The sequence below is a fragment of the Stegostoma tigrinum genome, chromosome 9 (genome assembly GCF_030684315.1).
Source record: "Stegostoma tigrinum isolate sSteTig4 chromosome 9, sSteTig4.hap1, whole genome shotgun sequence".
NCBI lineage: Eukaryota > Metazoa > Chordata > Chondrichthyes > Orectolobiformes > Stegostomatidae > Stegostoma > Stegostoma tigrinum.
The window spans coordinates 82708381-82721530 of NC_081362.1; the positions used below are offsets into that span (position 1 = coordinate 82708381).

The 13150-nt window shown below is 42.7% G+C and overlaps 1 protein-coding gene across 4 annotated transcripts in view; it reads right to left on the reverse strand.

Annotated features, from left to right (window-relative positions):
• The window catches only part of zgc:174356 (uncharacterized protein LOC100137120 homolog), a 117913-nt gene that overhangs the window by 63139 nt on the left and 41624 nt on the right, over window positions 1-13150 (reverse strand). For all 4 annotated transcript variants that reach the window (XM_048536841.2, XM_048536842.2, XM_048536845.2 and 1 more), the window contains exon 4: window positions 5937-6075. In XM_048536841.2, coding sequence (XP_048392798.1) covers window positions 5937-6075 — 139 coding nt within the window. The remainder of the gene's footprint in view (window positions 1-5936; window positions 6076-13150) is intronic.

Consider the following 13150-nt stretch of genomic DNA (forward strand, 5'->3'; position numbering starts at 1 on the left):
GATTTCTGTACACCACATTTATTTGCAAAAGCTTCTGATCAGTCAAAGCCTTGTGTCTGTGCAAGCGCCATTCCCACTTTTCCTTGACTACCTTCACTCCTAATGCAACTTCAATGGGAATAAGCTGGAAGGGATGAGGTTTTTTTCTTCCCTATCAGACTGTTGTTAGTGGAATTTTCTTCTCCAGAAAGCACTGAGGGAATGTGAATGAATTTATGCAGGGCTGAATTGATTTTTGATATGCAAGGCAGTCAGGGGATGCAGAGTGCCAGCAGGCAAGTACGTGGAGGCCAAAATCAGATCAACTATTACCTTAATCAGTGTTCTTATTATCTTGTCTTTCAAGATGTTGTTAGGATCGTTTTATAATAATATATATATAAATCACCATCAATCTGCAGTCCCTTTCCAGCAAATGTTCAAATCTAGTTTCGAGCAGAGGAAATCATCAATTCCCATTTACTCCATGAAGGGTTTGTGGGAAAACTACATCGCAGTGGTCTGATACAGGATTATTCAAACCTGAGAACTACCTGTTTAAAGCTCCAGGTCTGTGCTGTGTTAACTGGTTTCAACCAGAATGGGATCATGGACTACAACTAGGAAACTATAGAAAGGAAATAAAAACAGCGGCCATAGATTCCAAATCCTCCTCCTATCCAGTTCATTCTGAAAAGGGGACATCAGAAGAGGATCAGAGTAGACTATGATGGATGGACAAACAAACGGATTTGTCTGTCCTTTGTACACCAGTCAATGAAAGTAGACAGGCAATGCAGCAAGTAATTAAGACAACAGATGGTAGATTGGCCTTCGTTGCAAGGTGATTTAAATTCAGAAGGAGGGATGTCTTACTGCAGTTATACAGGGCTTTGTTGAGACCACACCTGACTGATTGATTGATTGATTGATTCATTCATTCATTCATTTATTTATTCATTGTCACATGTAAAATACTGTGGAAAGCTTTGTTTACAAGCAAGATCACTACAACAAAAGGATGTACAGATCAAAAAGACACAGAAGCCCGCAGGTTATATCATTTGAGGCCAAAGTCCATTCAACAGTCCAATAACAGCCAGACAGAAGCTCTTCCTGAACCTGCTCGTGTGTGTTCAGGCTTCTGTATCTTCTACCTGACAGAACAGATTGTAGGAGGTCATTGCCAGGGTGCAATGCTCTGAGGAAGGGTCACCGGATCCATAACATTAACTCTATTTCCTCCTTCACAGATGCTGCCAGATCTGAGCTTTTCCAGCAATTTTGTTTTTGTTCCCGATTTACAGCATCCACAGTTTTTTTGGATATCACCAGGGTGCAATGGGTCTTTGATGACGTTGGCTATCTTTCTGCAGCAGCGAGCTGTGTAATTAGGGTCCATGGATGGAAGGATGCCTTCCGTGACAGTCTGGGCTGTGCACACAACCTTCTGTAGTTTCTTACAGTCCTGGGGTAGCAGTTAACATATCAGGTCTAAAAAGAAGGGTACTGTACACCCAGACAGTATGCCTTCAATGGTGCATCTGTAGAAGTTCGTGAAGGTTCTAAAGGACATGGAAAATTTCCTGAGCCACCTGAGGAAGAAGAGGTGTTGTTGTGCCTCCTTCACTGTCACACTTTCGCAGGGAGTCCAGGACAGGTCGTCAGATATTGTCACTGGGAGAAACTTGATGCTCTTCACTCTCTCAGCCTCAGTTCCATTAATGTAGATGGGGACATGCTCACCTCTTTTCTGTATGAAGTCAATGGTCAGTTCTTCAGTTCTGCCGACATTGAGAACCAGATTATTTTCATTGCACCACATCATCAAGCCCTCCATCTCCCTTCTGTGTGTTTTGACTCATCGTTGTTAAATATCCTTCCCACTATGGTAGCATCACCAGCAAAATGTAGGTGGCATTCATTCAGAATTTGGCTACACAACCATGGGAGTACAGTGAGTCAGTGAGTACAGTAGGAGGATGAGGGTACATCCTTGGGAGACTCCAGTGTTGAGTGCTATTATAAAGGAGGTGCAGTTACCTCTCCTCACTGAGTGTGGCCTATGGGTCAGAAAAATGAGGATCCAATTGCAGATGGCAGAGGCAAGACCAAGGTCACACAGTTTTGAGATCAGTCTGGAGGGAATAAGGTGTTGAAAGCGGAGCTGTAGTCAATAAGGAGTCTGAAATAGGTGTCTTTGTTGTCCAACTGGTCCAGGGATGAGTGCAGGACTAAGGATATGGCATCCTTTGTGGACCTGTTACGTAGGTAGGCAAATTACAGAGGATCAAGGCAGGTTGGGAGACTAGAGTTGATATGGGTCATGACCAACCTCTCAAAGCACTTTGTTTATTGAAGTCAGATTTATTGGTCAGTTGTCATCAAGGCCTTTAAGGCACACTGCATGTGTTATCTTGAGTACAGGAATGACGGTGGTCTTCGGCTCGTAAGAAAGAGAGGCTGGAAGTGTCAACAAATACGTCCACCAGTTGGTCCACACAGAATCGGAGTGCTTGGCTGAGGACACCATCTGGGCTTGTCGCCTTCCTCGGGTTAACTCCCAGGAACACCGATCTGACGTCTGCATCAGTGACAGTGGGTACGGTGTATCTGGGGCTGTCAGGGCTGACGTCACCACACTGGTGGTATTCTGCTCAAACTGAGCAAAGAAAGCACACATTTCCTGTCTCCCGATTTAAGGAAGGATAAACCTGCCACTGAGGAAGTGCAGCAAAGTTTCACTAGCCTGATGTCAAGGATAGCAGGGCTGTTGTGCGAGAAGATATTGACTTAACTGGTCTTGTATTCACGAGACTTTAGAAGGATGAGAAGGCATCTGATTGAATTGTATCAAATTCTAAAAAGGCTGAACAGACATGCAAGGAGGAACGTTTTTCTGGCTGGGTAGTCCAGAACCAGGGGTCAGAGTGTCAGGATGTTAGGTTAGGCATTTGGGAATGAGGTGAGAAAAGATTTCTTCACTCAAACAGCAGTGAACCTGGGATTTTCTACTACACAGGCTGTGGAGGCCAAGTTACTGAATATATTCAAAGAAGTTCGGATGTCTTTAAAATTTATAGGATCAGTCACAGTCATATTAAAATGGCAGAATACGTTTGAAGGACCAAAAGATGTATTCCTGTTCCTAGATTCTATGCAGGTTTTTAGAACAGGTGTCACAAGACCATAAGATGTGGGAACAGAAGTAAGCCACTCAGCCCATCGCTCTACCATTCAACACCATAATTCCAAATAAACTCATCTCCAAACTCTAGGACCTAAGTCTCTGCTCCCCTCCTCTAGCTGGATTCTCAACTTCCTGACCAACAAAACGCTGTTAAATAAAGGTAGGCAACAACACCTCCTCCAACATAATCCTCAACAGCAAGGCCTCGCATGGCTATGTACTCAGCCCCCTCCTAAATTCTTTGTACACAGATGACTGTGCGCTCAAACTCCACACTAACTCCATTTACAAGTTTGCTGATGACAATACCATTGTTGGTTGCATCTCATACAGGAAGAGGATACAGTCCTTTCTGGCCTGGTATAAAGACAACAATCTCTCCATCAATGTCAGCAAAATGAAGGAGCTGGTAATTGGCTTCCGGAAGCAGAGTGGAAGGCATGCCTCTGTATCAATGGTGTTGAGGTGAAGATGATCAAGAGCATCAAATTCCTGGAAGTGATGATTACCAACTATCTTTCCTGGTCCGCCCATGCTGACACTACTGTCAAGAAAGCACAACAAAGTCTCCACTTCCTCAGGAAGCTAAGGAAATTCAACATGTCCATAAAGACTCTTACAATTGTTTATAGATGCACCATAGAAAGCAAGTATCTGGATGCATCACAGCATGGTATGGCAACTGCTCTTCCCAAGACCACAAGAAACTACAGAGAGTCGTGAACACAGTCCATCATACAGTCCAGCCTCCTATCCATAGACTTCCTGCTGCATCAGGAAAGCAACCAATGTAATCAAAGACCCCTCCCACCTGGGCTATACTCTCTTCAACCTCCTCAATTGGGCAGAAGGCATAAAAGTTGGAATACACGTATCAACAGATTCAAGAACAACTTGCTCTCTGCTATTATCAGACTTTTGAATGGACCTCCTTAATGTTAATGTTGACCTCTCTCTGCAGCTGTGACATTGTATCCTGCACGCTGTTCTGTTACTCTGGTGCACTTGTATAGTACGATCTGCCTGTAAAGCATGTAGGACATTTTTCACTGTACCTCAGTACATATGACAGTAATAAATCAAATCAAAATTAATTGATCATCGCTGATCTGATAATGCTCAGTTCTGAAATTCCTCATCTGTCTTAAATGGGTGATGCTTTACCCTGAGATTACGCCCTCTGAACTGAGACTCTCCCACAAGGGAAACAAACCATTTGCAACTTCCCTGTCAAAATCCCTTAAGAATCTTGTATATTTCAATTACGTTGTCTCTCATTCTTCTAAATTCCAATAAGTACAGGCCCAACTACCAACCTCTCAAAGGAAAGCTCGTCCATTCCAGGTCTCAGCCCAGTGAGCCTGCGCTGGACTGCCTCCAATGCCACTATAGCTTTCATTAGGTAATTATTCACTTACCCTTTAAAGTTATTCCTGTTCTCATTCAGAGCCACTACAGTATCCTTACAGTTTTAAATGCCCAATCCTAAACAAGCTTAGTTCTCAACTGCTGTTTCAGATACCCATCCTTCCTTAACCACATGTATCACGAAAGGTCTTTGCTCACTTCCCACTACTATCTTTTACAATCTCAGAATGGATGCATACTGATCAGCTGTAGCCCACTTCACTGGGCATTATTCCAAAGTCACCTGGGTAAACCCTTCTCCCGAAATGCCTAAAGGATGCACATTCTGCAAAGGTAAATGAACGTTTTCACGGATTCTTTAAATTTCAATGCGCTTTACTTTCCATATCCGTGTATCTCTTTGGCAGGGGAAAGCACCACACGAAGCTAATCTGCAATTTATCCTTTTAAAAAACTCACCCCAGATTTGAGTTATTGGAACAGACAAGCAAAGCCAATTTATTAGTGAGACAGTTATTAACATTTCTCCACGCTTAATAACTATTTGTACAGAGGGATTTTATAAAGCGAAATCCCAGGATTCCAAAGCACTTCCATTTAATGCATGACACTACCTCAAAACAATTAGCTAACCTCCATTTGGTTTTAAATTTGCAGTGTCAAATTAGACTTTAAAGTAAAGATTTTTCACATATGTGGAATAAGCTGTCTTTCCAACTATTCCCCATTGTCTTTAGCATCACTGAAGTCTTCACCCACTGAATAAATCAAAAATGCTGCTGGCTCATTAGGGTGAAGGTTCACAGACATTACATGAATAATGGAACATCTTCCATCATGTGCTTCTGAAATCAAGGGAGGATGGTCACCAACATTCAACACATCAAATGGATCAACAAAATGAATAAGTGACTGACCTTAAATGTATCAGTTGGTATTAATTTTCACTACAGTGATGTAATTTTTGTATATATATTCATACAGTTAGGAACAAAAGAAATGAGGAATTATGCAAAAACAATTTTAATGTTTAAAACCAGTTAACATTTCCAGTAGCTGAATTTCAATCTGTTCCAATTTCTGCAAGTGGGTCATTTGCAATAGCAAATATCAAATATATCTGATATTGCTTACAGAGGATGACAGTCTACAAATATAATTTGAGCACAGAAATCCAAATTCTGAAAATTACACTGGACAATATTATTGTCATGAATGTTTAATGCATTTAATCAAATTGCTTTGCCTGCCACTTCAGCATGGAAGTCTGTAAACTGAAATTCAAAAAGCATCAACTGCTCAATCAGAATAAAAGGTCAGAGAATTTGGCACAAACACATCGATATGATCATATAGCACATAGTAACTTCCAGACTCTGGTTTTAGAATGTTTACTTACTCAGAAACACCATCCAGGTTTGCGTGGAAAAGCCCAGCAGCACAAGGGACGCTAATCTCACCAACACACCCACTTTGGCTAATGTCATTTCTTTGACGCAGTGCAACATGAATGGAAAGAGACCAATTAAAGTAGCCCCCTGTGGAGAGATTAGGTTTTAGATTAATGCTCAGATTTTAGAACCTCAATATTATCTTGAAATATACATTTTTTTTTAAATTTAAGCAGCTTTCAACAACATTTATACCATTCATTGCAACGCAATAATCCAAACCATACATTTAAAAAATAGGGGATTGGTTCATTCAGTTGACCGGATGGTTGGTTTGTGATGCAGAGCGATGCCAACAGCTGAGCTTCCTACGTAGGACTCGCCTTCTCAACCTCTTCCCTCACCTGAGATATGGTGACCGGTTAAACCACGGTCATCTCTCTAACGACAGAACAGCCCTGTGGTTCAGTGGGGCTGTGGTGACTTTACCTGCATTGTAAAGATGGCCCTGCCTTGAAAGGAACACAAGCCTTCAAACAAATGTTTCAGGAGGGGTAGAGGTGAGAAAGGGAAATTGTGAAAGAAATAATTTGCATCAGGATTTGAAAAAACATCAGGTTTTCTTGACTGAGGAAATTAGCGTGAGTTGTGATATGTTGCAACTCAGCGGAGCAGCCCAGACTTATAAGGGCCCTGTCTCGCTTCAGCGAGGCAGGAGCAAGGCTTGGCAATCAGTTGCCTCTGGATAAGGAACTAAAGATGGCTGTAATTACTTTCTTGCAGCTTTTGGTGCAAGCTCTCAGGAAATTGCAGTCTGCCAAATGTAATTATTGATTGTACTGGTATTCTAGATTTAAATGGCGCTGTAGTCTGAATATGTGCAAACTCAACAGGATTGATCAGTAAGAAAGCCAAAGGGAATAGAGAAAGAAACCCCTCTGACATTGAACTCAAGGTATCCCTGCGAATGAATGCCCTAAAAAAAGTAGACTGTTAGCTAGGTAACTAGCAGACAGCAATTGCACAATTCTCAACTCATCTCTCTGTACTGACTTAAAGGATCACTTTACTTACAGGACTCACATAGGAGGCATGTATTTCGTTTAGAGACTCACACAAGAGACAGAGGCTTCTGCTTGGCTTTGGCACTCAGCCAACCAAAGCTCTCATCTATCCACACCATCCTGCACTATACGTATGCCTGCATCAACATGGACAATTTTCCAGTAAACATGAATACCATATGGATCTCCTGGAGCAACAACTAATCACTTACATCAACATAGCACTTCAAACATAGCAAAATATTCCAAGGCGTTCATGGGAACTATCAAAGAAAATTAAATGCTGAGTTGCATAAGGAGATATTAGGATTGTTCATCAAATGCTTCATCTAAATGGGAAGTTATAGGGAATGTTTTAAAAGAGAGGTAGGTTCATGAAGGGAGGAGTGATGGAGGCTGAAGGCATGTCTGCCATTAAAGAAATGAAGAAAATCAGGGACACAAAACATGTCCAGAATAGGAGGAACACAGAAATGTTGGAGGCTGTGGAGCTGGAGAGATTACACAGCATAGTCATGAAGGGATTCCATAACCAGGCTGAGAAGTCTTTTAGAAAATAGCTTCAAAAAAAAAGACTTTCCCAGACCAAGAGTCAAAGTGTACAACAAGCACAAGAGTTATGGGTGAACTTGTCACATCAACGGGTTTGTTTCACCAAACAACTTTGAATTAAAACTGGAGCAGGAAATTTTGAGAGGCGAGGTTTAACAGAAAAATGGTCACTGCATTGTTTACACCAAACCATAAAGGTTCTGACAGATGAAGTAATTACAGGATCTATTTTCTTTTGCTCAGTATGGTGCCAAGTTGAACACCACTAAAACCTGATCAGTGCTTTAGCATAACCAGGATCAACCTAATGAACTTCTCCTGGACTGTCTCAAATGTCAAAGCACCTTTCCTTAGATAAGGGGACCAAAATTGCTCATGATATTCCTGGTGTGATCCTACTAGTGCCTGGTATTGTCTTACCAAGGCCTCTCTGTTTTTAGACTCCACTCCCTTCAAAATAAAGGTCAACGCTCCATCTGCCTTCCGTTACCTGCTGAACTTGAATGCTAGCTTTTTATGATTTATGCACGGATTCTCCCAAATTCCTGTACTGCAGTTTTCTGCAGTCATCTTTTAATAATATTCAGCTCTTCTATGCTTCCTAACAAAGTATACAAGCTCACACTTTCCCTCATTGTTTTCAAGTGCCAAGTTTTTCACCCATTCTCTTAACCTATTTTGTACCCTTTCATTAACTCTTTGGGTGGGATCTCATAGGCCCTGACCAACATGGCTATGGTAAGAAGTGTGGGAAAATCATATGAGTCCAGCATGGTCTATATCATAACCAGGAACAAAAATGAGGGAGGGGCAAGTATTACAGGAGATGCAATTGGGTGGCACAGCTGTTTCTTTTTGTGCAGGTGGGCAAGTGTTCTGAGTTATAGGTTAGGCAGTGCAGACGTCATGTAGCATTAGTGGCGATGGTGTGCATGACAGTGAGTGAGGGAAGATGGTGCAGGCAATTGTGAGAGTGGTAGAACAAAAGCCTTGGTAGGAGGTGGGCGCAGTAGCACAGATAAAGTTAGTGTGAGGTAGCTGAGAGAAGATGGTGGCACTCAGCCTGATGATCACTGACCACCTCCTTACAGTGCTGGGCTTTTCTCCAGACAGCTGTGATGAAACTGGCCTGGGAAGTAACCTCAGACCAAGTCTCGTGTCACCACTGCCCCTGCTAGTCCTAGGGGAGTACATCATCCTGCCTCAGTATCACCCAACCACTGGTCCCTTCCTGAAAAACAGGGCAATTTTCCCTTGTCTGCCAGGTCTGTTTCAAATGTCAGGATCCATGCAGGGAAGCTCCAAATTGGGAGCTCGTCCAGGTGCACAACAGCCTTCTAAAAATAGCACAGACACCAAATGCTGGTCCATTCTGGTCTATCTCAGCAATGGAAAGCTGTTGCAGGAACAGCAAGTGGTAGAATGAGGCACATCAGATGAGAGGGATGGCATAGGGTCAAGGATGCAGTAAGGCAACTCACTAGCCTGCACAGAGAGCAACCCTACATGAAAATCGATGGAACAATCACAGCCAAAAAACCACAAGATTCAGACTTTGTGTTATTCTCAACACTTACCTTCTCACCTATTTTTGTGTCAGAAACAAACTTGTTTATAGCACATTCAGTTCCCTCATCCAAGCCATTAACATCTAATATATATAATTGTGGCCCCAGTACAGATTCCTACAGCACACCTTTAGTTACAAATTGATATCCCTGAAAATGTCCCCTGTTAATCCAATTTGGTGTCTATTAGTCAGCTAATACTCTATCCAGGCTAATATATGACCTCCAACGCCACGGGCTCTTATGTTCTAAAGGAGTCTTCTGTGCACTACCTTTTCAAATGTCTTTTGGAAATCTCATGCTGACCAGGACACTGGTGGTGGTCACCTGCTGTTCTCTGAAATAATGCCATAAATTCCAGCCAATCAAGCAGGTACCTTAACCCCGATCCAAAATACACAAAACTGATAACGTAAGGCCCCCTAAGTACTGCACTGAAGAGTCAGCCTTGTTTTTGGCGCTAGGACTTCAACTCAAAACCTTGTGATTCAAAGGCTACAAAATAAGGCATAGCCAAGATGGAGGAAAAATTAGCAGGTTAGTTCATACCCAAAGGGCACAGATTTGATGTCATTAGCATAAGAACCACAGGAAACAATATTTATTTGTCTTTCTACACTGAGAGCTGTGATCTAGAGCTGTCTACCAGAAGTCTAGTGGGTATAGATTCAATCACATCTTTTAATCACAAAGTTGTACATATTTGAAATAAATTGTATCAGAGATAATGGGAATTGCAGATGCTGGAGAACCCGAGATAACAAAGTGTGGAGCTGGATGAACACAGCAGGCCAAGCAGCATCTTTGGAGCACAAAAGCTGACATTTTGGGCCTAGTCTAGTCTAGGCCCGAAATGTCAGCTTTTGTGCTCCTAAGATGCTGCTTGGCCTGCTGTGTTCATCCAGCTCCACACTTTGTTATCCCTGTACTTAAAATAAAGATGTGCAGGGCTATGGGGTAAGAACACATTTACAAAGGTTATAGAATCATCCTTTCAAAGACACAGCCGGGACAGAAGGCCATGAATTAATATTTGTGCATTTCCCACACCCCTCATCCCAGTGGCAGGTATGCCTTCTGCAATCTAAGATTCAGAAATTAGATCAAACTTCTCATCATTTTAAACCCCCATGAAACTTACTTCTGCAAACTTACACAGGGAGGAGTTTGTCAAATGTTGTCCAGGATAACCATCTTGTTAATATGTAAATGTACATGCTAGAGAAGGAGCAAATCATGACCTCCCATTGAGAAATAAAGCAGGGCAACTGTTAGTAAGGAACACTTCAGGATTAATGATCATAATTCTATTAGTTTTAAAATAGTTATGGAAAAAGGATAGGCCTTCCATAGAAGTTAAATTTCTTAACTGGAGTAAGGCAAATTTTAATGGTATGAGACAGGAACGTTCAAAGGTTGTTTGGAGTAGCCTGTTCATAGGTAAAAGGACATCTGATATGTTGGTGGCCTTCAAAAGTGTCATAACAAGAGTTGAGAGCCATTATGTTCCTGTTAGAGTGAAGGGTAAGGCTAGTAAGAGTATGAACATAAGAACTAGGAGCAGGAGTAGGCCATCTGGACCCTTGAGCCTGCCCAGCCATTGAAAAAGACCATGGCTGATCTTTATGAGACTCAGCTGCACTCACCCGCACACATACCATAACCCTTAATTCCTTTATGGTTCAACAATTTATCTAGCCATGCCTTAAACACATTCGGTGAGGTAGTTTCAACTCCTTCACTGGGCAGGGAATTCCAAAGATTCACAACCCTTTGGCAGAAGAAGTTCCTCCTGACCTCAGTCCCACGTCTGCTTCCCTTTATTTTAAGACTATGCCCCCAAGTTCTAATTTCACCTGCTAGTGAAAACAACCTCCCTGCCTCTACCTTATCTATTCCCTTCATAATCTTATATGTTTCCATTAGATCTCCCCTCATTCTTCTGAATTCCAATGAGTAGAATCCCAGCCTACTCAGTCTCTCCTCATAATCCAACCTCCTCAACTCTGGAATCAACCAAGTGAATCTCCTCTGCACCCCCTCCAGTGCTAGTATATCCCTTCTCAAGTAAGGAGACCAAAACTACCACAATACTCCAGGTGTGGCCAGACCAGGACCCTATAAAGCTGGGGCATAGCCTCCCTCTAGCAATGACAGACAAAATTCCATTTGCCTTTTTAATTAGCTGCTGCACCAGCAATCCTACTTTCAGTGATTCATGCACCCAAGGACACCCAAGTCCCTCTATACAGCAGCGTGCTGTAATTTTTTAACATTTAAAACATAGTCCATTTTGCTGTTATTCCTACCAAAATGGATGGCCTCACACTTATCAAAATTGTACTCCATCTGCCAGATCTTTGCCCACTCACTCAGACTATCTATCTGCAGACTTTCGCTGTCTTCTGCACACTTTGCTCTACCACTCATCTTAGTGTCGTCTGCAAATTTTGCCACACCATACTTAGTCCCCAACTCCAAATCATCGATGTTAATTGTAAACAATTGTGGTCCCAACACTGAACTGAGGCACACCACCAGCCACTGACCGCCAGCCAGAAAAACACTCACTTACCCCTATTCTTTGCTTTCTACTAGTCAATCAATCCTCTGTCTATGCCAATACATTACCTAGGATGCCATGCAACTTTATCTTACGTAGCAGCCTTTGGGGTGGCACCTTGTCAAATGCCTTCTGGAAATCCAGACACAACACGTCCACAGGGTCCCACTGTCCACCATACAAGTAATGTCCTTAAAGAATTCCACCAAATTAGTTAAACATGACCTACCCTTCATGAACCCATGCTGGGTGTTCCTAATGGGGCAATTTATATCCAGATGTCTTCCTTAATGATAGATTAAAGCATTTTCCCCACTACCAAAGTTAAGCTAAATATTGAAGAAAGATACTGAGGTCTTAAGGTCAAGAATAAGAAAGAGTCATATATTAGATACAGACAACTGGGATAAAATGAAACAAAAACAGAAATTGCTGGAAAAGTTCAATAGGTTTGGCAGCATCTGGGGACAGAAATCAGAGTTAACATTTTGGGTCATGTGACTCTTCCTCAGACCTGATGGTATCTAGAGAAACGTCAGTTTACATACACAAGATAGGGTGGGGGAGGGGTAAGAAGTAAACAATAGCTTGGGATAGAGCCCAAAGAGAGAAAGGAACAATTGTACAGACAAAGGAGTGGATAACAATCTGGCTAGGTGGGTGAATAGCTATTAATGGGGACTGTTGGTGGCTAACAATGCATTTGTGTAATAGCAGACTACGGGTTATTGTTATCACATAGGCTTGTGGTCTGGTGTGTGGGATTGGGCTAAGGACAAGGGAGAGCTCAAGCCCTCAAGGTATTGAGTTGGATATTGAGTCCAGAAGGCTGCAGAAAATGAGGTGCTGTTATTCCACATTGCACTGAGTTTCACTAAAGAACTGCAGCAAGCCTGAGACAGAAAGGTTGGCCAGAGAACAGGATGGTGTGTTGAAGTGGAGGGCAACTGGAAGCTCGGGGTCTTTTTGCAGACAGAACTTAGGTGTTCTGCGAAGTGGTCATCCAGTCTATGCTTCGTTCCCCCAATGTAGAGTAGACCACATTGTGAGCAGCGAATGCAGTAGGCGAGATTGTGTTTGGACCCTTAGAAACTGAGGACGGAGGAAGTAAGCAGACATATGTTACACCTTATGCAGTTGCAGGCAAAGGTGCCATGAGGCTGTTGTGGGGAAGGTGGGGGGGGGGGGTCACTGTGTGCTTTGGAAGTGAAGGAGGAGTGGACCAGGGTGTCACACAGAGAATGGTCCCTGCGAAAAGCTGACAAGGGAGGGGAAGTGAATGTGGCATCTCACAGGAGGTGGCAGAAATGGCACCTCATGATCCTCTGGATGTGGGTGCTGGTGGGATGGTTGGTAAGAACAAGGGGAATCCTATCACTGTTGCGGGAAGGAAAAGAGACACTGAGGGCTGAAGTACAGGAGACGGATTGGACTCAGCTGAGGGCCCTGTCAACAAAGGTGCTGGGGAGTCCTCA